The sequence below is a fragment of the Dermacentor variabilis genome, chromosome 3, assembly GCF_050947875.1.
Source record: "Dermacentor variabilis isolate Ectoservices chromosome 3, ASM5094787v1, whole genome shotgun sequence".
Lineage (NCBI taxonomy): Eukaryota > Metazoa > Arthropoda > Arachnida > Ixodida > Ixodidae > Dermacentor > Dermacentor variabilis.
The window spans coordinates 188,780,791-188,803,011 of NC_134570.1; the positions used below are offsets into that span (position 1 = coordinate 188,780,791).

At 48.1% G+C, this 22,221-nt stretch overlaps 1 protein-coding gene across 1 annotated transcript; it reads left to right on the forward strand.

The window, feature by feature from the left end:
• The first annotated feature begins 8,324 nt into the window (after nt 1-8,324).
• LOC142574956 (E3 ubiquitin-protein ligase MARCHF9-like) lies at nt 8,325-21,970 on the forward strand. Its single transcript, XM_075683937.1, has 3 exons — nt 8,325-8,567; nt 19,169-19,389; nt 21,877-21,970. Exons 1-3 carry the CDS (start codon nt 8,325-8,327, stop codon nt 21,968-21,970), a joined length of 558 nt encoding a protein of 185 aa, XP_075540052.1.
• The last annotated feature ends 251 nt before the right edge of the window (nt 21,971-22,221 follow it).

The window sequence follows — 22,221 nt, forward strand, 5'->3', positions numbered from 1 at the left end:
CACAGTCATTGAAAAAGAACACTGCCCCAGATAGTGATCGAATCACGAGCGCGATGATTCTCCCTTTAAGTCACGACACATTAGCTAAACTAACAGACTCCTTTAACGACAACAAATGGAACTCTGGTACAGTACCACGGGAATGGAATAATAATAATATTTGGGGTTTTACGTGCCAAAACCACTTTCTGATTATGAGGCACGCCGTAGTGGAGGACTCCGGAAATTTTGACCACCTGGGGTTCTTTAACGTGCACCTAAATCTAAGCACACGGGTGTTTTCGCATTTCGCCCCCATCGAAATGCGGCCGCCATGGCCGGGATTCGATCCCGCGACCTCGTGCTCAGCAGCCCAACACCATAGCCACTGAGCAACCACGGCGGGTCACGGGAATGGAAGGAAGCTAACGTAATCCTCATAACTAAACCACGATAACTACAGAAAATCCGAAATCTATGACCTATATCACTCACGTCGTGCATAGGAAAACCTTTTGAGAAGATAGTACAAACACGCCTTCGTTGGCATATCGAAGATTAGGGACTCTTTCCACACTCCATGTATGGCTTTCGACCACACATTTCAGCGCAAGACGTCTTCCAGCTCTTAAATGAGAAGGCAGTCAAGCCACTAAACGGAGGCGAGCAAAGTATAATTGTAGCACTAGATATAAAAAAAGCTCTTGATGTAATCTCTCCTCTCACTATCCTAGAGGAACTCGAGAACGCTGGAGGTTGAAAACGAACATGCAACTACATAAGATCTTTCTTATCGAACAGAACGGCAACGATAGGTATAGGCTTAACGAGATTCGCGCACATCCCTCTGACCAACAAAGGCACTCTACAGGGCGCCATATGCGCGCTCCTCTTCATTGTAGGAATGGAAAAATTAACACACGCTCTCGGCGAGGGCTAATACCTGGGGCTCGCCATATTGCAGACGACGTCACGTTATGGGGCACACAGATGCTCATGCGGGAAAAAGCAAGACACACTGCAGAAGGTGATTAAGAAAGTTAAAAAAAATTAAATTATGGGGTTTTACCCCTTCGATATGCGGCTGCCGTGACCGGGATTTGATCCCGCGACCTCGTACTCAGCAGCTTAACACCATAGCCACTGAGCAAGCAGGGCGGGTGATTAAGAAAGTGCAACACTTTTCTCGAGAGGCATACATGAAATGCACACCGGTAAATTGGAATATATACGACTGAAAGCCAAATACGCGAGGAAGAATGAACATCCGAACATAACCATAATATTGTACGGGAAGCCGATTAGTGCGGTCGAGAAGCTCAGAATACTAGGCATGTGGATATAAGGCAATGGCTGGGTATCGCACACGCTAGATGCATTAAAACAAGCCAGAAGGAATGTGGCACGAATGATGCACAGACTCACTAAACATCGAAGAGGATTTAAAGAAGCGGAGACGGCTGGACTCGTGCAAGCATTTGTTATAAGCAGGGTGACATATAGCCTCCCGTTTCAAAAACTAAATAAGGCCAAAGCTACCAAAGTGCACTTCATCACCAGGGCAGCGTATAAGGCTGCCCTAGGGTTACCAAAAAAACACGAGTACCGACAGATTGGAGGCTGTTGGTATTTACAACACATGTGAAGGACACGGCACGATGGTGGCCGTGGCACAGAGAGAACGTCTGAATTTGACAGAACAAGGAAGGGCCCTGATGCGAAAGGTCGGTATTCCCTGAGAGCGCAGTCCGGCGCGGAAGAAGCATTTTTGCAACCCAGACAAACAAGAGAGAAAGTTGTGGTTTTACCAACCGCTAGGACTGTGAGCATGGAACACCACCAAAGGAGAAGAGCGTGATCAAAGGCTTTACAAAACAAATATGCAAGACATCCTGAGATATGCCACATGGTCACGTGCTGAGTGGCGACAGACAAAGTGACAATAGTGGCCCTAACTCAGCCCACAGCGATAACAGCCGCCATTCGGACCCCTTCTACCTGCACGGCAGAGGCAGCAGTCATTCACGGAATGCTAGGCACCAGCGTAGAATGGCACCACGTGGCAATGCGGTAACCGGCGCACTTTTGACTCGAGGGAAACGAGACGGAGGACCTAACTGTTTGAGGAATATGAGTGCCGGTCGAGCCTTTCGAGGAACCCCCATTCCTCCCGTAGGAAATCCGCGAAAGCTAAGAAAAACAGAGACAAAAATACAGCCGGTCACAACCCAAACTTATGGGAGAACACGCCAGCGGCTGGTGCCTCATACGGACACATACCAAACATCCAAATACTAAGATACACCACACGCTATATGCGAATACATATGCTTGGTGCCAGGGAGCGGCCAACTCTTGCCCACGTCACGTGGGCGTCTAAACTACGGTTTCCAGATTGCAATTCGCCCATAGGCGCAAATGCCGAGTAACACGCAGTGGGAGGTTTGGTTTCATAGCAAAGATCTAGAGCCAGAGAGTTCTCGGTCAAACCCAGTGTACAGCAGAGACCAGTAACCCTAAACCACGGAGCAAGACATTTCGGAGGTGAAACTCCCGCCAGCGCGAGCGAGCGCGGGCGACCAGATAAGGTGACAATTGTTGTATGCGCCGACCGGGCCGTATACAACGGCGGCGCCATGCGGCGCGTCGTAGAAGCCGCAGAAAAAAGAAAAAATGCAGCGCTCGTGCAGGCGGCTCCGGCGTGCGGCGCGCTCTCAACGGCGGTAATTTCTTTCTAGGCCGCCAGGCGCCGCCAGCACGATAACGGCTCCGCGGGCTTGTGACTTTTTCTGGTCGCCGCAAACAGCGGAGTTTCCACTCCTAAATGTTTCTTGCTCCGTGCCCTAAACTGAGAAACCCTCCCACTGCCGAAAACCGCTAGCATAAACAAAGTTTATACTACTGCTCTCTGCAGCTTTCGCAGCTTATCTGCAATTATAATTTCTATGTACATATTAACCGCAAGTAGTTTAGCTTAGTCGATTAATATTTTTTTTCCACTGATGAAAACAAATATTACATATGTCATTTTGTAGGACACACAGCACCAAATATATTTGATGCCACGAGTGCACTGCATACTGCAACGGTGTTACAAATAAAGGGTACCGTTTAATTTGAATTCACCTCCAAGGTGGCGGGGTTGGGAGGTGAGGTGTTCGGTAAATGTCCACACAATGGAAAGGTCCATTTTGCCTGCTGCTGAAGTGCTGGTTGATTGGGCTCGGGTACCAGCGAGAAGCCAGTTGGCGCCCACAGCATGTTTCCTTCTCGCTGGTTCAGCTCTAGCCAATGAGCAGCGCCCAAAATTGACAACCCATTAAGTAGACAATCACAGAAGAACCCCTCCCCTGCACTGTATATTTATTGTTATAGTATATGCATTATTTATACTATGTATATGCGATTCCATTGTTCTATAATATACTGGGTATACGTCTGTTCAAAGCTCCTTACGTAGGCTAAACCAAATTCCGCGTGTTTGTTTGTCTATATTCATTGATTCGCACGCCTGCTATTGCTTTTATGTATGCAATTGAATGCGTCAAATTTTGAAGCATTTCCACTGGTTTATGTTTTTAACGTATGACCAAAAAGGTTTTTGATCAGTTAAACATGTGAAGAAGATAATGTCTTAATACAAATTCGTTCTTAAATGACCGTAGAATTCATACCGAAGCTTCCATTTAAAAACTCTTTATAGGCGTTTCCCTTTGCAAAAAGTATTGATCTTCTGGAGTGGCTTTTCATTATAAACATATATAAATAATTTTAGCCTCTGCAATAATTACATGCAATTACTATGATACCTCATTATGGGATGCAACGTTTTCCTAGCAGAATACACGTATTACAATTTTATGTGCTGTTTTGCGATACCCTAATGAGTGTGCGAGTCATAAAGCTTATGTAACCTATGTAGATCAGAAATTTCCTTGATCTTCGGCCGCACTCTAACTCGACATTTTGTTGAATTTCTGATGTAGCTATAAGAACTCGTTGAGCACGCATCAGAAATTCTCAGTCCGTTTTTCTGTGGTCAAGCACTCTCGGCCGTCCATTCCCATGCACGCACTAGCCTACTCGCAAGCAATATGGTTTAGAGCCCCACAATATATGTTGTTACCTCAACGCCTGGCTCGTACCCACGTGTGGGATTCACCACACTGGACGGATTGAAACGTACGCCCAACAACATGCCAACAAGGGTGAAAGCGAACATTCTAAAAAAAGCGTTTGGTAACAAAATTGTAATACAGATTTTAGAGGACGTGTTCGTAAACTTAGGAAAAAATAAAAATTAAATGAAGCGTCCCACGGCCGGTACCTTAGCAGCGTAACCTTCCGGACGCTTCACTGAACTTGCGCAGAGCAGTAACCATCTACCCATGCCTTCTGCCTAATTTACAGGCATCACAAGGCAAAATGTTTGTTGTTGTAAGTGCTAAACCCAGATTACCAGTTGGAAATGTCAGAAACATACTGTGGAGGAAGGAGAAGCAGCGGCAAGAAAGAAAGAAAGGCTCAATAGGTTCTGACTCGTGATCTGAAGCTTGGCTTTCTTTTCATCAATCGAGACGACGGTGACCGCGGAATTACGGTGGCTTCACAAGGAGGCGTTACTACGACAGCATGATAAACGTGGCGCTTTGTGTGACGACAGCGCCATAGCGGTTACTATATGATTACGAAGGCGACGACAACAGCGATGAAAATAGTATGACAAAAAAATGATTTCGATAGCGCCTGGATTGGTTAAAGACAGACCGCCGACCAATGTGGCCGATCCACTCTCCTAGTGTGTTTTACCTGTCTCTTCTCGATCCTCCTCTAGGCGCAGCTCTCTTGTGGGAATCGCTCAGCGTCCTCATAACTCGGAAGCTCTAAACTTCGGGACATCGGTTTGCCTTACAAGCTATAGGGTATGCTTTGTGCGCTGTAGACTGTCCTAAGTAAATTTTTACGTCGCCTCACATCTAATTACAAGTGCATTGTTTTCGTGCCCAAGACATATAATTTCCTTTTTTATTTCTTTTCTAGCCCTTTAACTCCTCGGGACTTCCTTCCTTCACTCCTCGGGACTTCGTCTTCCTTCGCATTCCCTGTCAATGTGCCACTTTAAAGTAAAAAAAAAAACAACAAAAAGGAGCCAGGTTACGTCAATTCCTCCTTGTGCGGACGTGATTTATACTAAAGGTAATGACAACAATAACAGCGAGAACTGTTTCAAAAACTCATCAATAATTTTCATTACCTCCAATGGGACCGATTTCCCTCGTGGGTATTAGCCATTATTTTAGGCCGCAACAATTCAGCGTTAGCCTGTCTTCTGTCTGAGCAAAAGAAGACGTAGTCGCTCGTGAAAATTATACGTTGTTTCTTGCATCTCTGCAGGAAGGAACTTCGCTGCTACCTCAGTGCTGGTAAGCTAGTATCATGCTCTCCTATTTATTTTACCACTAAAAATGTTGCTCTCTCTCTTTCTGTGTGGTGGATGTACAGTGGGCGACATAAAATTATTCAATGTGTTACATCGCAAGGTCCATCATTTCTTTCCCTGCTTTAGTAGTATTCTAGCGTTACAAGCTTGCCATGCCATCGGTGAAATAATCCGTAGGTTGTGATTTAGCAGCATTCTAGTGTTACAAGCTGAGGAGACGAGTGCTCAAGGTCGATGGTGATGGGTTCAGCTTAGGAGACGCCACACCGTAGTAATGCGACCATTTGCTACGTATCCCGTGTGATACGCCTAGATAGACGAACTTGTGTACGCATAAAACTAGTGAAAGACACACGCGTGCCACAGGTCGCCTCCCTTCGCCATAGCAACGTGCATTTCCGTTTGCCCGACCAGGTCTAGTTGCAAAACGCTTTATTGCCTGAATGGCCCCGCGACACCTTAGTCACATTGAAATGCTCTGCCGAAAATTGTCGTAGAGCAGGCTGAGATCTTTTAACGCCGTTGTGTACGAAACCGAATTAAGCCAACTAAGCTTCCGAAGTAGGCAGTGTGAAATGGTGAGCACTGCATTCATAGAGAAAAGAAAGCCGGCAGATTTCACGCCCTGTGGTATATAATATGAAGCAGTGTGCGGAGAGCCTACCATGTTAACGAAAAAAACCATGAGAGCACAAAGACGCAGGCGGCTGTTTCATTGACTACATGACACGCACATCACAATATTCATGCGATGACCTATCCTTTATGTTGGCCATACACTCTTGTCAAGCTATGCCAATTTTGGTACATAAAGGGTTACCGAAACGACCTTGAGAGCAACAAGACGTAAGCGGCTGTTTCATGACTTACATGACACGCATGTCATGACCACTAATTTATGTTCGTCATACATTCTTGTCATCCTATGCCAGTTTTGGCAGATACCAAGGCGTAGGCGGCTGTTTCATGACCCATATGACACGCATGTCATGACATTCATGTCATAACCTATGATTTATGTTCGTCATACAGTGTTGTCTTACTATGCCAATTTTGGTACATTCTAAGACGTAGGTGGCTGTTTCGTGACGTACATGACGCGCACTTCATGACATTCATGTCATGACCTATCATTTGTGTTTGTCATACACTCTTGTCATACTATGCCAATTTGTTGTACCGTGTAGCGTGTTTGTAGCATTGAATGCTTTTGCCTAAAGCTATTGTACTGAGGATGCTAGGTTCTCGGATAATACGCAAAGGAAAGCAAGGCAACAGACATGCCTAAAAGAACGCTGGGGAAAGAAATACTACGCATTTGACTTTTCATTATGCGATAGTCTAAAAGAGAACTTTAGCAGATAAATTTGATGCGAATAAGTCTCGAACCTTCTTCCTCAACGGTTTCCCAGTTGTACCAAGTATCTTTATTTTTCCTTTATTGATTTCATTATTGCACAAAAGTGTTCATTCTTTGTCGTATAAGAACCAAATCTCTCTAAATAAAGACATAACTTTGTATGTGTCGGCGTAAAATAAATCACTCTGAAGATGGCGTTCCAGCTGGCAGTAACTAAACATATACATAGACCGTACAGTGTGTTAAGACGTGAGCAAAGTGAACTATGACAAGGACATGAAAGAGCTATATGCGTAGCGCCAGCGGTTATGTACGTGCCGGCAAAATTCTCTGTTTTTTCTAATAAAGAGCCCTCTATATATATATATATATATATATATATATATATATATATATATATATATATATATATATATATATTAATATATATATATATATATATATATATATATATATGCGTAGACATTGATTCTCTTGCTTCTTTTCATGGCTGCAAATAACTCGCAATACTGTTCACACAGGACGTTATCCCTGAAAAAGAAGCGGTACAGTAGCTGCTCTGCTACTTCATCAAAACCGGATAATTGCTAGTATGTAGGTGGAAATCTTGGAGGATACAACGCAAACTTAGAGACGATAGAAAAGGAAATTTAGGTGTATATCATTGTACCACGGGAAGATAACAATATAGATAGGAGCAGAAGGGAGCTCTTGATATTTGTTTAGAGGTTAACATGAATTGTGGCTGTGAATGTGAGGTAATGTGGAGAACAGATAACTAGGGGTCAATTCGTGATAACCGGAACAGACAGCCTGTCGTTACCTGCCTGATGGCTAATATTTTGGTGCAGAAATTAACCTGAGTAACAGAATGCAGGCTACGAAAAGGTAACGAATTTGCGTGTGACAGAGAATTAGGTCTTCGGGCGACTTTATATCTGATGCCCATGAATTTAGTCAGCCAATGCAGGGTATAAGCCAGGCAGGGTATATTTGCGACTCATGACAGACGCATTTGACCTTAAGTTGACATAAATAAGCTGAACATTACGAAAAGTATCACGAAGTGTGCTGGCTAGGGCTGTCCACCTTGCGTAGAGACCATGGAGGAGCCCTGAATGAAGTTGGAGTGAAAGACGAGCTCCATCTACGTCACAAAAGAATATCCGTGAGCAGCTCAGTAAAAAATTTATATACCACAAGAGCGATGTATTTTGGTATGTCATTTTCAGCCTTTGCATTAGTGAACCGTCCGTGACCTAATTCTGTCTTCATCAGTAGGTTCCTACGCCAGAAAGTAGGCGAGGGAAATTGCACAGCAGATCTGATTATACTTTTCAAATGTCAAAAACAGTACGACCGTAGGCAAGAGAACCGAAAAGGAAATGAGCACTCGGGCGTTGTGTAGTCTGAATTTATTTTTCTTCCCTGGTCCCGTGTTCAGTGCTACTTAGCGCTGTTTATCAGAGTAAGCACAGATTTTTGTTGAGCTTCACAGTGTGTTCTTCTCTGAAGGCAGTATATCTCGCATGCACCGGCCAACAGATGGCCAGCGAGAACAACGCTGATCCTGTGCACTCTGAAAGCATCCCGGAGAGCGCACTCAACGTGTGCCGCATTTGCTTCCAACATGCGAACGAAGAACGCGGACCACTCGTGGCTCCGTGCTCTTGCAAGGGCTCCATTGGCCTCACGCACAAGTCTTGCCTGGAACAGTGGCTGCGGCAGCGCAAAACGGACCAGTGCAACGTCTGCCTCACCAAGTTCAACATCCGCAGGACGCCCGCCGTGAGTGCAGTGACTAGTGGAGTCGCTTTAATAGCGTTGATTACCAACAGATGCTCAAGTTTATCAATAAGCGAAGCAATATTTGTTTGATGTTTCTTCTTTACGTTAAAGACTGCACATGAGCCATGAGAGTTTGTAAAAAGGGAGTCATGACCACTCGTCTTCGACTCGCGCTAATTTGCCGAGAAGATAAGTCGCCATATATATCAATTACACACTCTGTGCTCGCGGAAATTCAGTCCCTGAAATCTGTAAGTCGAGAGTGCTGCAGCTTCGTAATTGCTAGCACTCTCATGGCTACGTTACACGGACACAAGTTCACAAAACGTTCGAAACTGTTGGACGTGTTAGTCAAAGTGATGCTTGGCGTATGAAAAGAAACTCTGAAAGGGAATGTTGATAAAAGTGTGACAGGAACAAGCAGACGACATACACTGTTCGGGTTCCTTTTGGCCCTGCTTTTAGCGCTGTTTTCTTTCAAAGCATGCACCGACGAGCTCATTTATTCGTGGCAAAGAAGATGCCTCCGTGTCTGGTATTCGAGCGCATCCCTCCCGTCGTTCCGGGACAGTCAAACTATCAGCTGAGCGAGTTACCTAGCGCATCGAAATGCCAGAGCGAAGTAGTCTACAACTCCCGAGTAATAAAATATAAATGCACAAATTACATTCGAAGACATGCTCAAGTACGAGGAAGTTCCATAAAGAAGAAAAAAGGGGTGGGGGCTCCCGTCCAACTGAGCTCAACTAGCAGCCGTTCTGTTGCTATTATTGATAGAAATCGTAGACACAACGTGCAGAAGTGATTGTGCTTGTAAATGAAAAGAAATAGACTTTTCTTTCACTCTCATACCTTTCCGCTTTATTAATAGTAAGCGTGTTATTGGATCTTTAACCTCATACGTTAACATTTTCGTAAGTTACGGAAGAGATTACCCTACGCAGTCAGTTGAATTTATATACAGTGCTTCAAATGCTGTCTGCGGCTCACTGGAACCTTTTATTTGCGATAACATTGCTTGACCATTGCATACGGAACTAGGAATATGGCGTCATTGAAACCATCATCTGGCACACTTTGTGGTGCGATCTGTTGACTAATGTTCTTAACATGTTGGTTGTACAAGGTCGCTCACCCGATTCCCCTACGGCGCGCTTGTGACACTTAAGCCCCGTAGCCCGCCAAGCGCTGCAATGGTGAACGATAGAGGTAGTATATATTTATATATATATATATACATATATATATATATATATATATATATATATATATATATATATATATATATATATATATATATATATATATATATATATATATATATGTGGCCCTAGCAAGGTCAGCACGAGAAGGACTACTTTTCCTAATTTTGTACTTCCTGTTTTTCCGCGCGTGTATACGGGACTGCCGCTGGCGCAGCCGGCACTTGTTCGGCTTTTTGTCAGTGCACAGGGCCCGAGCGCCTCTGTTACGACAAAGTAATGATGAGGAGCAGGTAAGGGCTGTCGGGACTGCCCGACGACGGTGGAGGGTCTACGTCTTCGTAGGTGACACGAAGATTAATCGGCTGGAAGTAAACGGTCACGTCATCCAGAGCTCACTGCAGGCAGGACCAAATGGCTCGGAAGGCTCCTATTAGAACCCCGCGTCTACAAAAGTCATGATCGGTGTATACGGAGGTGCGAATGCGGTACCAGAGGTCTGACGGAACGGTAGAAGGGAGAGACGCCAGCCGCCAAGTTGAAAAAGAAGGGGCTCAGAACGAATTCCAGCGGCACTCTGGAAGAAATCGTGCAAAAAGAGTTCAACGGTTTTGTCATCCCTACGCAAAGGATGCACCCCGTGAGGATGACCGTAACGAAATGGTGTAAGCAACCCGTCGCACTAAGGTAGTTGAGAAAGCGCCCGACGACCAAGTTAGCCAGGCCATTCAGGGCGCTTTCTGGGCAGAGAAGCTCCGGGAGTGCCATTTCACGAGATCGTCTGGTGTCCTCCTGAGAGACTCGGCCTATGCGATTCAGCAGTGTAGTCTGCAGTGCATTGGTGACGACGGAACCCGGTCTGCTGTTACGGGAAGTCGAGAGCCCCTGAGATTTACTCAAGGCGCGCAATGCCAACGACTACAGCACCATCTACGCAGCTGAGGATTAGGAGACGGGCCTGTAGGAGGTGAATGCATTGGAGGACTTTCTAGGCTTCAGGACCGGCGCAACGGGAGCCCTCAACCACGCCTCTGGAAGGCAGCCAGACCACCGGATGTCGTTCAGGTAGTCCAGCAGCCGCTCCTTCTCTTGTTGAACCAACTTCTGCAGCACCTAAACAAAGAACTGCCTTTCACCCACGCTGCGGAATACGAGTTAATCATGTCGCGCCGTGGAAGTCACACGACTCTCGTAGCTTTGGAAAAATATTACAGCGCAACATTTAATGAGAGTTCCTCATGAATCGCGTATTACGGCTGCGACGACCAGAGGGAAGCAGCACGGCAGGTATCAAATTTCAAACACACAGCAGCAAGCAACGCAACCTCCGTTATAGCACTGAAGCAACGGTGTGACCAAACCATCAGTGAAAATGCAACGCAAAACGCCGGCGTCGGTAAGCAACCAGAAAAAAATTCAGTGGCGCTGTAGCGATAAATTCGAGCAAAGTGCGTTAGCATTATGGCGCACCCCTTTGAGGTCCCGTATTCATGATGTAAACCGAGTTCATCACTTTGCAAGGTGTTTTTTAAAAGCCCAACGCCACATAATTTATACATATACATATTTATGTTAGCACTTTTCTATATATATATATCTACAAAATTATACTTAAGATAAAGCGGCAGCCTTGCGAAATTGGAAAGGGTAGACAAACGGCTCATTCACGCTGGTGGCTTGTGGAGGTCGCGAGATCAAGTTGGCCACAAATATTCCAGTAAAATCTCAAATAGTCGCAAATGATCGCCGTTTGATCGAGAAGTGGCTGCTCTCGGTGTCGCTCTCTGCTCGATTTCCCCGTCGGGCAATGCCTGTCGCAAACCTTTAACCTATACTGGAGCAACCAGCGGCGAAATAACAAGACGTCAGTACACGCGAACGTTTATTTTGCTTAGCATACGTGGCGATGCTAGCCGACGCGAAGGGCATCGATCGCGAGACATTTCGGCATGGCGATGGGCAATTAGCGCTTGCCGGCGTGAACATCAGTCGCTGTGAGTCGTTCCTTGGTCGCCATCACGGCAGGTCGCAGGATCTATGTCAGTCGCCGGTGGGAATGAGCGCTAAATGTACTGAGCTGGGTAATGGAAGTATTTGAAAGAGCTCGGATACAGTGGATGTAGTGCATCGCACGTAGTCAAGCATTTGCAACGTATTGGATACATTTCCGGTACTAGCTAAACAGAAACTTATAAATTGCGAATGGTGTGTGAACGGCTTTATGCAACTGAGCTCTCTTGTATGAGTTTCTGCAATTGGCACACATTTGCGAAAGCTTCCTTTTTCTTTTATTAGATACGTGCGCTGCAGAATCAGAGTTCGTCGGCTCATTCCTTTGCTATAGCGCGCCGTAACGTTAGGTGACCAGGAGGCGACTTTTTACAGCGAAGCTGTTTAGCTCTCTAGGCCCGGTACGCATACCGCGCACACGTTCCCAGTAGGCGGGAAAGGGGGAGGGTCGGTTACCCTGGCCGTCTTACGTCCGTATCACGGCAGGACCGGAGTGGCTAGGAATGCGTGGGCAGGTCCTGGAGATTGTGCAATACGATACCAGGCCGACAAGCGGCGCAGGTTAAGGAGCTTTTATGCACTCCGCCAAGTTCAAAAAAAAAAAAAGAAAGCAAGTGTAATACCTTGGGTCCAAACAGGGCCACATAAATTCGGAGTTGAAAGAGAAATACCAGATATAGTATATAGAATAAATGGCAGTAGAAATGGCAGCAGAAATCTGGCCTTCATCCCCTTTATTTGTTTTATATCCCGTTTAACGTATAATGAGAGGGGGAAAGAGTATGACTATGACGCCTGGGTACACGGCCTGGGCTTCTGTGGTAATGACGTCACGCGCGTCGGAGGTGCCGGCCCAGCGGCAGCAGCGGTTGCGGCCTATGCATGGGAGGTGCGGTGACCGCCGTGGCGGTTGTGTCGGCGTGGTGTCACGCCGTTGAAAAAAAAAGTATGATTTCATAATGTATGCGGCCCATACATGCAGCCCATGTTCGCTAGTTATAGTCTCCATGTGAATGTTCCGACACCGCGAATTTTTCAATGGCGAGCACGTCCTTCGCGTGAACGCCCGGGTCGCCAATCTGTGGAAGGCGGTGCGAAGAGTTGGCCGCCGTAGCCACGGCTTATCCAAGCCGGCCAGCCATGGTGCAGTGAGATCTCGGGAGCGGCCGCACCCTGGCCGCTCAGGTCGAGCGCGAAAGCGTGTCCTATGCTCACGCTACGAGCACTTGAGCCCATCTCTTTCTTCGCCCGCTTTGGAGGCGATAGTCGAGCCGCTAAGACACCAATGATCGAGGGTTCGACTTCCACATAAGTGCGAGAGTTCGACTCCCACCGAAGGTCGTGGGTTCAAATGCCTCAGTTAACGCTTTACAAATTAGCTCCGCCTTTTTTGGCATTGCGAGCGGCAGAGGAGTCAGCTGTGGAAGAAGACGACGACGATCGCGCGAGCAGTGGCACACGCGCGTGTCTGCGTAAGCCGAGCTCACGTGACTTTCGGCACCGCACGCCGAGTTTTCCAGACCATCGCGGGTATCCCATGCATACGAAGTACAGAAGCAGTAAATAGGGAGATAAACGCTACCACACGCGCGACAATAGCTATAAAGAATGCTCCAAGCCACGACAATGATATGTCGAAGGGCCTTGCTTTGTGTTCAATACGAATGCTAGTGCTCCACAGAGCTCTCAAGTTTTCGGTTAGTCTATCATATTGACACAACTATATTTGGCACAACCATAATGCAGCGGGTACGCGCCAGTGGGGACGACGCTGAAGTAGCGCGGGTTTTTAGGTGAAGCGGGAAAACGAAGAAGACGTTGCTTTTTACTTGGACGACTGATAAAGTGCGTTTCTTGGCAGTGCTGCTCCACATACTCGTCGATCCCACGTCATTACACTGGTGGAGGTGCGGGTGTTCTTCATGCTTGGCACCCCTTCGCGGAGCCGACGATCGAGCCCGGAATCGCCGTCGCGCATCGAAACGCCGGTCCACCGGTTCAGTCGTCGCCTGCTAGGCTTAGCGCCCAAGCCCAGTCCCCTGCAAGAAGCTTCGAGAAATCGTTTGCCTCCTACAAATAACATGGCCACCACAGCTCCATCGCAAGTAACACTACAGAATCCTATGGTACCGGAGAGCTTTCACGGTGATGCCTTTGAAGACGTCTAAGATTGGCTAGACCAGTTCGAGCGCGTCGCCCAGTATAACCACAAGACCAGCTCGGCGGACAAACTCTCGAGTGTGTATTTCTATTTGAAGGACAATGCTCGTACGTGGTACGCAAACCGGGAGAGGAGCTTTGCCACGTGGGACGACTTCCGCGCAAAGCTGCTGGATACCTTTTCAAGCATCGACAGGAGGGGAAACGCGCAGCGTCTCCTTGAAGTACGCGTTCAAAAGCCCAATGAGAGTGTTACTATGTTCTCGGAAGACTTGGCCCGTCTTTTCCGTAGCGCAGACCCAGACATGCCAGAGGAAAGAAAGCTGCGATATCACTTTCGAGGAGTGAAGGAGCAACTGTTTGCCGGCCTTGTGAGAAATCCACCGACAACAGTGGCACAGTTCACAAAAGAGGCTACAGCCATTGAACGGGCCCTGCATCAACTATACCGCCAGCATGACATGAGAAACTCGGCGACCAACACTTTCGTACTGGCTGCGAGTAGCGACATGTCTCTGCGTGAAGTTGTCCGAGAGGTGGTGCGAGAAGAGCTTCGGCAGCTCGGCTTTGTGGTTGCGCCTACGGAACCGACGCCAGCGTTATCTTTTGTTGCTGATGTGGTCCGGGAGGAAGTCCGGCAAGCTTTTTCAGCACCAGAGTGTGGGAACGTTCCGCGGCGCCTCACTTATGCAGAGGCTGTTCGCCGTCCACTCAACGGAACTTCAACGCCGGTGACACCCATAACTACAACACCACCTACGCCACAAACAGAGGCGACATCGTGACCCTCTTCGACTCTACCGACCCCGCCGATCATGCCAGCACAAACAGCGCCGTATTTTCGACATGCGCACACCACTCCTTGGCTACATGGAGAGTTACCGCCGAACTATCAGCGTCTGAAAACCGATTTGTGGCGCACCGTCGACCGCCGACCAGTGTGCTACCATTGTGGTGAAGCTGGACACGTCTATAGAGTTTGCCGCAAATGGAACAACTATCGCGCCGCTCAACAACCAAGCTTTCCTGCCAACTATGCTTATTCTCCGTACGACGGTCGACGCGCTTACAACGACGCTCCTGTGAACAGTCAGCCACGAAATACGACGACGCCCCGGCCACGTTCTCCTTCTCCATCTCCGGCGCGTTCGCCGACTCGTCGCAGTTTTGCCGACGTCACTAGGGGCAGATCTCCTAGCCCTCGACGGGGAAACTAGCCGCAGCGACCTCCGGGGGTGAGGTTGCCAATACTCTAACTACTCCACATCCCCCGTTATCGACGAACGACGATGTGAAGACTACATTGACGAAAAAGACGCCCAGTACAACGACGAATACGACGAATACGACGGATAGAAGTACGAAAGACGTAACTGACATCGTCAGCGCCGAGCTCATCGTTTGCATTGACGGCCACGAAATAGCCGCTCTGGTTGACACTGGCTCCATTTTTCAATCATAAGCTTACAGGTCGCCGACAAACTAAGGAAGGTGAAGACACCATGGCACGGGCCCAACACAAGAACCGCTGGAGGTTAGTTGATGACACCTGTCGGGAAATGCACGGCCGGACTCTTAATCGCCGGTTCAACTTTCGTCGCCACCCTCGTCATCCTTACTGAGTGTTGTAGGGAACTTATATTGGGCATGGATTTCCTACGTGAGTATGGCGCTGTGATTAACATCCGTGACAGAAGTGTCACGTTTGCCATGAGTTCGAATAATGTCACCCATGAGAAGCCACAACAACCTCGCTTACGTATTGCCGCGGACGACGTCATTCTTTTGCCGCGGAGTTGCTCTCTTGTACAGGTGCGCTGTGACAGCCTGCAGAATGGGGCTGGAGTAGCTGAACACATCATTGCGCTAACACTGAATTGTGGTGTCTCCATTGCCAGAGCACTCATCAATGTAATCGACGGAAGCGCCGAACTCTTGCTGACGAATTTTACTAAGGAGCGCCGACGCATCCTTAGAGGCACTGCTGTCGCCTATTTCGACGAAGTGACACAAATACAAGAGTGCCACTTAGCGCAGGAGCCGGACTCTACAATCGCCGCAGCTGCGCCTATTGTAGACGTTAATCCGACGTTAACGGCCGTTGAGCGGAACCGCCTTCTTGAGCTCATCAATCAGTACCAGGGCTGTTTCTCCTCTGCGTCAAGAGTTGGTCAAACGCCACTTACCAAACACCAGATCATTACTGATGTCGACGCCAGACCCATCCGACAAAACCCTTATCGTGTGGCCCCAAAGGAACGCGAAGCAATACAAGAACAAGTGAAGACGATGCTGGAAGATGGCGTTATTCGACCAGCTAATAGTCCTTGGGCATCACTTGTAGTTTTAGTGAAAAGAAGGACGGTAGCCTGCGCTTCTGCGTCGACTATCGGAAGCTCAATCAGGTCACAAAGAAGGACGTTTATCGACTGCAACGTATTGATGATTCCTTGGATAGGTTGCGAAACGCGTGCTACTTTTTATCAATGGACTTGTAAAGCGGTTATTGGCAGATCGAAGTGGATGAGAGAGACCGTGAAAAAACAGCCTTTGTGACGCCTGACGGACTTTATGAATTTCAGGTCCTTCCTTTCGGTTTGTGTTCGGCGCCAGCAACATTTCAGCGTCTCATGGACACTGTGCTCTCCGGACTCAAATGGCAAACATGCCTGGTGTACTTGGATGACGTGACTGTCTTTTCCGCAACGTTCGACGAACACTTACGAAGGCTGAAAAGTGTTTTTGAAGCGATACGCTCTGCCGGTCTCACTTTGAAGCCAGAGAAGTGCCATTTTGGTTTTCATGAGCTCCAATTTCTCGGTCACGTCGACAGTAGCCAAGGAGTCCGACCTGATCCGGTTAAAATTGCAGACGTCGCTAATTTCCCGATTCCTTCAGACAAGAAAGCCGCGCGGCATTTTCTGGGACTGTGTACATATTATCGGCGATTTATTACGAATTTCTCGCGCATCGCATGGCCGTTAACGCAGCTAACCCGAGAAGATATGACTTTTACTTGGGGCGAAGACCAGCAGCGGGCGTTCCACGAGCTCCGGCAACGCACGCAATCGCCTCCCGTATTAGCACACTTCGATGAGGAAGCCCCGACGATATTGCATACAGACGCTAGTAATGCTGGTCTAGGCGGTGCTAAAGCAATGGCAGGGCGACAGCGAAAAAGTGATTGCTTACGCCAGCAGGACACTATCCCAAGCCGAAGCTAACTACTCCACCACTGAAAAAGAATGCCTCGCAATGGTATGGGCAGTTCTGAAATTTCGTCCGTATTTGTATGGTCGGTCTTTCACCGTCGTTAGTGATCACCATTCCCTCTGCTGGCTCATTAATTTGAAAGATCCTTCCGGCCGGCTAGTACGCTGGAGCCTTCGACTCCAAGAGTTCGACTTTGTTGTTGCATACAAGTCGTGAAAACGGCACGCAGACGCCGACTGCCTTTCTGGGTCCCCTGTTGAGCAGGCAGCACAAGACGATGACGACACGGTCTTTGTGGAACTGATGGATACTGCCGATCTTTCACGCCAGCAACGGGATGACATTGCATTGCTGCCGCTTATTGATTACCTCGAAGGACGAATCAACAGCGTGCCGAGGCTCTTTGCAAGAGGGGTGACATCATACTGCTTGCGTCGCAACGTCCTCTACAAGAAGAACTTCTCGCCTAGCGGCAGCAACTACCTACTTCTTGTTCCACCATCGCTTCGACGGGAAATCTTACACGCCTGCCACAACGAGCCGACTGCTGGGCACTGGGGCTACACTCGCACATTGGCACGGATTCGGCAGAATTACTATTGGCCGAGACTTACTGGGGTCGTTAAACGTTACGTTCAGACATGTCTGGATTGCCAACGTCTTAACTCGCCATCCATCGAACCAGCCGGCTTACTGCACCCTGTTGACGCACCGGCCACACCATTTGCACAAGTAGGCATGGACTTTCTGGGCCCCTTCCCAACGTCTACTACTGGTAAAAGGTTCATAGTCGTCGCCACGGGTTATCTCACTAGATATGCCGAGACAAGTGCTCTGCAACGAGCAACCGCAGATGAAGCGGCACGATTTTTTCTGGAATCCATCGTTTTATGGCATGGCGCTCCCGCAGTAGTCGTCACGGGCAGAGGTACTGCGTTCATGGCCCAGTTTTTAGATATCGTTCTATGTCTAAGTGGTACCGCCCACCGGAAGACAACGGCGTATCACACTCAAACAAACGGATTGACAGAACGACTCAATAGGACATTGGCTGATATGATAAGTATGTACGTAGATGTAGAGCATAAGAACTGGGACGGGAGGTTTTACCTAATGTCACCTTCGCGTACAATACGGCTCGTCAAGAGACCACTCGCAAGACGCCCTTCAGTCTCGTATACGACCGTGAGGTTAGAACAACATTAGACGCAATGCTCCCTCATGAATTTGACGACAACGAGACGGGTGCTGAAGAGATAACACACCGAGCAGAGGCAGCTAGGCAGCTTGCGTGTTTGCGAATCCACGAACAACAGGACTGTGACGCCAAACGCTACAATCTTCGGCACAGAACTGTCACATACAACATCGGCGACAAAGTGTGGGTCTGGGCACCTATTCGGCAGCGTGGGCTCTCTGAAAAGCTCCTACGCAAATACTTCGGGCCCTACATAGTTCTCCGACGCATCAGTGACGTCAACTACGAAGTCGTTCCAGACAGTTCTCACTGCTCAACGCGCCGACGGCATTTACCCGAGGTCGTTCACGTGCTTCGTATGAAGCCGTACTATGACGACTGACAAGACTGCGCAGTTCTTTACCGCTGCTTTCCAAGCCTCCATCATCGGGACGATGATCTTTTCTAAAGGGAAAGCAAATGGCACAACTATATTTGGCACACCCATAATGCAGCGGGTATGCGCCAGTGGGGACGACGCTGAAGTAGCGCGGGTTTTTAGGTGAAGCGGTAAAACGAAGAAGGCGTTGTTGTTTTTCCCTTGGACGACTGATAGAGTGCGTTTCTTGGCGGTGCTGCACCGCATAGTCGTCGACCGCACGTCGTTACAATATATACATCTGGAGATTTTCCCGGCATTCTTAACTATACGTTTTTTTTACCTATAGATGAACTTGAAAAAAAAATCTTTGATTCCTATCCTATCTTTAGGATTTCATGCTCACATGTAACATATTTTGACGTTGGATTATGTCAACCGTCGTTATTTCTTTTCGCAGCCACTGTACAAATTTTTCGGAGTTTCTGACAACCGCACGGACGTCATGCGCATGGCCGTCAACCTGTTGTCCTGCGTGGGTGACGTTCTGGTGCTGGGCTTAGCCTGGACCTACGCGGCTAAAATTCTGGGCAGCCAGGGCTGGTTTGCCTATACTGTTATCGTCCTGGTGCTCCTCTTCCAGTCGCTCTTTTGGCTGACTGTTGAAGGAATACGGGCATGGTGCGCTCTACCTTCTTTTTTGCATGATAGCCATACGACGTTTGTGTAAGGAAGTGTAACGTTTGACAGCGCGTGATATTTTAGTCAAACAATTAGGTATGTACAGGATGTCGCCGCTGGAAGTAACCATCGTTTTAAATAATATGGTCTGTGCTAGTCGGCTCAAATGAACTCACTGATGTCGAGGATCGCATGACCTAGTGCGTATTATTTTTTTTCGTTTTGGAAAGACAGTTTGTAGTGTAAACTAATTGCCTAATTTTTCTTAAATAGTGGTTTCAGCAAGAAATTTTAAAGTGAAAGCTTTAGATCGCATTTAGAAATAGCCGACTGAAGTGTTAACTAAGTACCATCGATGGAGCTTCTTGTGCTTTCCTTTAAAGAGGCCCGCGAAATACAAGAACAATCGCGTGAGAGCACTGCCATTTAAGCGCTCCCAGATGACCGAGCAAGAAACGCCATCCGCTTGTCTCTACAGCGCTGCGGGAGACTTGCTTGGCGTTTGCAGTGGCCGCAAGGAATGCACCAGCAGCTGCTGACTCGTCATGAGAAGCAAGCGGTCATCGATTCTGTAGGAAGGAAAGCCTGGCCCACGTGGAGCCTTTTTGCACGCGAAAACGCACCTCGCGTGACACGCCCGTGGCCATGCCGCCCAACTGCACAGTCGTGGACCCAAGAAGCGAATACCGGAAGTGCATGTGGCAGCACTACTTGGGCGGCACGGGCACGCGCATTTCTCGTGCAAGAAAGCTCCATGCGTGGCAAGCCTAAATAGTGAATGTAAATAATAGAACAGCATGACTTTACTTCCCGACTGCAAAGAGAGAGGCACTAGACCTTACGCTACAAAACGTAAGCTCCAATGAAACATAAAAAGCGAACCGTGCGTTATGGTAATTAGCCGAAAACAAGATACGAAGTATGAACGACATCCGGTTCTTCGGTTTCTCTGCCGTCTCGGGGCAAAAAGTTGACGACAGAAGCGGTAGCACGCGTCATAAAGCACGTATACCTGTACGCTGTTTACGTATGCGCTGTTGGAAATTAGTCTTGACGGGCGCCTCACTCTAGTCTTTCCGCTCTATAAGATGTGCGCAGACAATTCCTTCTAAAGCGATGCAGCACCATCACCGCTTTAAAACGCCCGCCGCTGGGTTCCTGAAGACATCTGTGAGAATTTAGCAAAATTGGGTAATTCAGCTTTTTAGTGCGTCTGCTGTGGTGGCCTCGGTTCGACATACGGGGTCATTGACGTATTCAGGCGGCCCCTCCCCCCCCCCCCAAAAAAAAAAGAAAGTTGAGTGCCATTCCACTCTCTGAAGGTGGATGAGCAGTGAAGCTGTGTATGTGGGCCCCTTAATGACGAACAATCCGCTGCCGTGCGTCAAACGCCGTATGCACATTAATGGCAGGCGAGGCGCGTCTAGTGGCACCTCGTCGCTGTTGAGCCTCAGCAGACGATCGAGGCTCCGGCGGGTATTGGGGGCGACGGCTTACGGAGTCGCCATCTGTCGGAAGTGCCTCCCTTGCGTCGTATGAGGGATAATGCGGCACGCTCCTCATAGGTTTGGCTTACGGCGCTCAATAAAAACACCACGCGGCAGCCCTCCTTGAGATTTCTGTAAGTACTCTCAAAAGGACGGAAGTTTCTACTGTGAAAATAATAAGCTTCGGCAAACAGAAAGCATATAATCGTTTACAGACGCTATCTCTTTACCGAATATGTACAGTGAACGCCACTACGCGCGGTCGTCGCGATGGAGTCTCCCGAACCGGCTTCTTGCGTGAAAGTTAGGCAAATTTGAAAGCAAACAATGTGAAATATGTTATTATAGTGGGCTATCTGTACAACCAAATGGAACATGACAGAATGAAGCCTCAATGCAGCGATCGCACGGGTTCACCGCTACCGACTGCGCGTCTGCGTGCATGTCCGCTCACAACATCTTGGTTTGGCTGTTAGAGCGTTTTCGCACCGTGCCGTGAGCTTTAGGCAGCAGAATATGAGCATTTCACAGTACAGAAGCAACCATTGTTGCAACCAACATTGTTGCAACAGTACAGAAGCAAGCATTGTGTGCATGCTATCAGAGCTGTTCAAAAATAAATTCGTTATAGAGACTTCGACGCCTACGGCGACTGTGATGTGCCGTCGCACCGATTTAATCTTTTTTTATTCTAAATGCTTGGACGTTCGGATATTATTTCTGAAGCTGCGTCGCGTTGTATGTTTATCGGTCTTGTCAGCGTGCGATTTCCCGCTGCTTCTTTTTCGTAATTGGGTTCCTTAATTCATAACACAAAAATGACCATGTGCCATGCCTTTATTTAATGTGCTTCTTAACAATCCCTTTCCATTCCAGTGAATTTGCCAGAATCTAGCTTCAACAAGTTCATAGACCAAATAAAGCGTTATGACATTAGCTGGGCAGCGGGCGCGGGTGATCGTCTCTGTGCGCGTTTTCTGCAACTCATCGAACATTGCAGTCCCGATGCCGTAGCGGAAATCTTCATCGCGCCTGTGCTTGCTGCATACCCCAGTTGGAGCCGATGGCTGCCTGCCGGTTCTCAGTTCCGCTAGGCGAGCTTCACGTAGCTCCTTGCCCTGCGGTTACGCGTGAACAAGGCTGACACAAGGCTCCGGTCCGTACGTTTAGCACTACGGCATCAAGCCTACCACGCTGCACGCGATCATAAGAAGTCCCTACCTATTATAGCACTTTCGAATGCTGTCAAGCAGGTACCAAAGACTGTAAAACCTGACCACTTATTCAGAACCGCAGCGCAGGTGGGTCTTTAAACTTTCGTTTTCAGTTCGCTTCGGCACTTCCG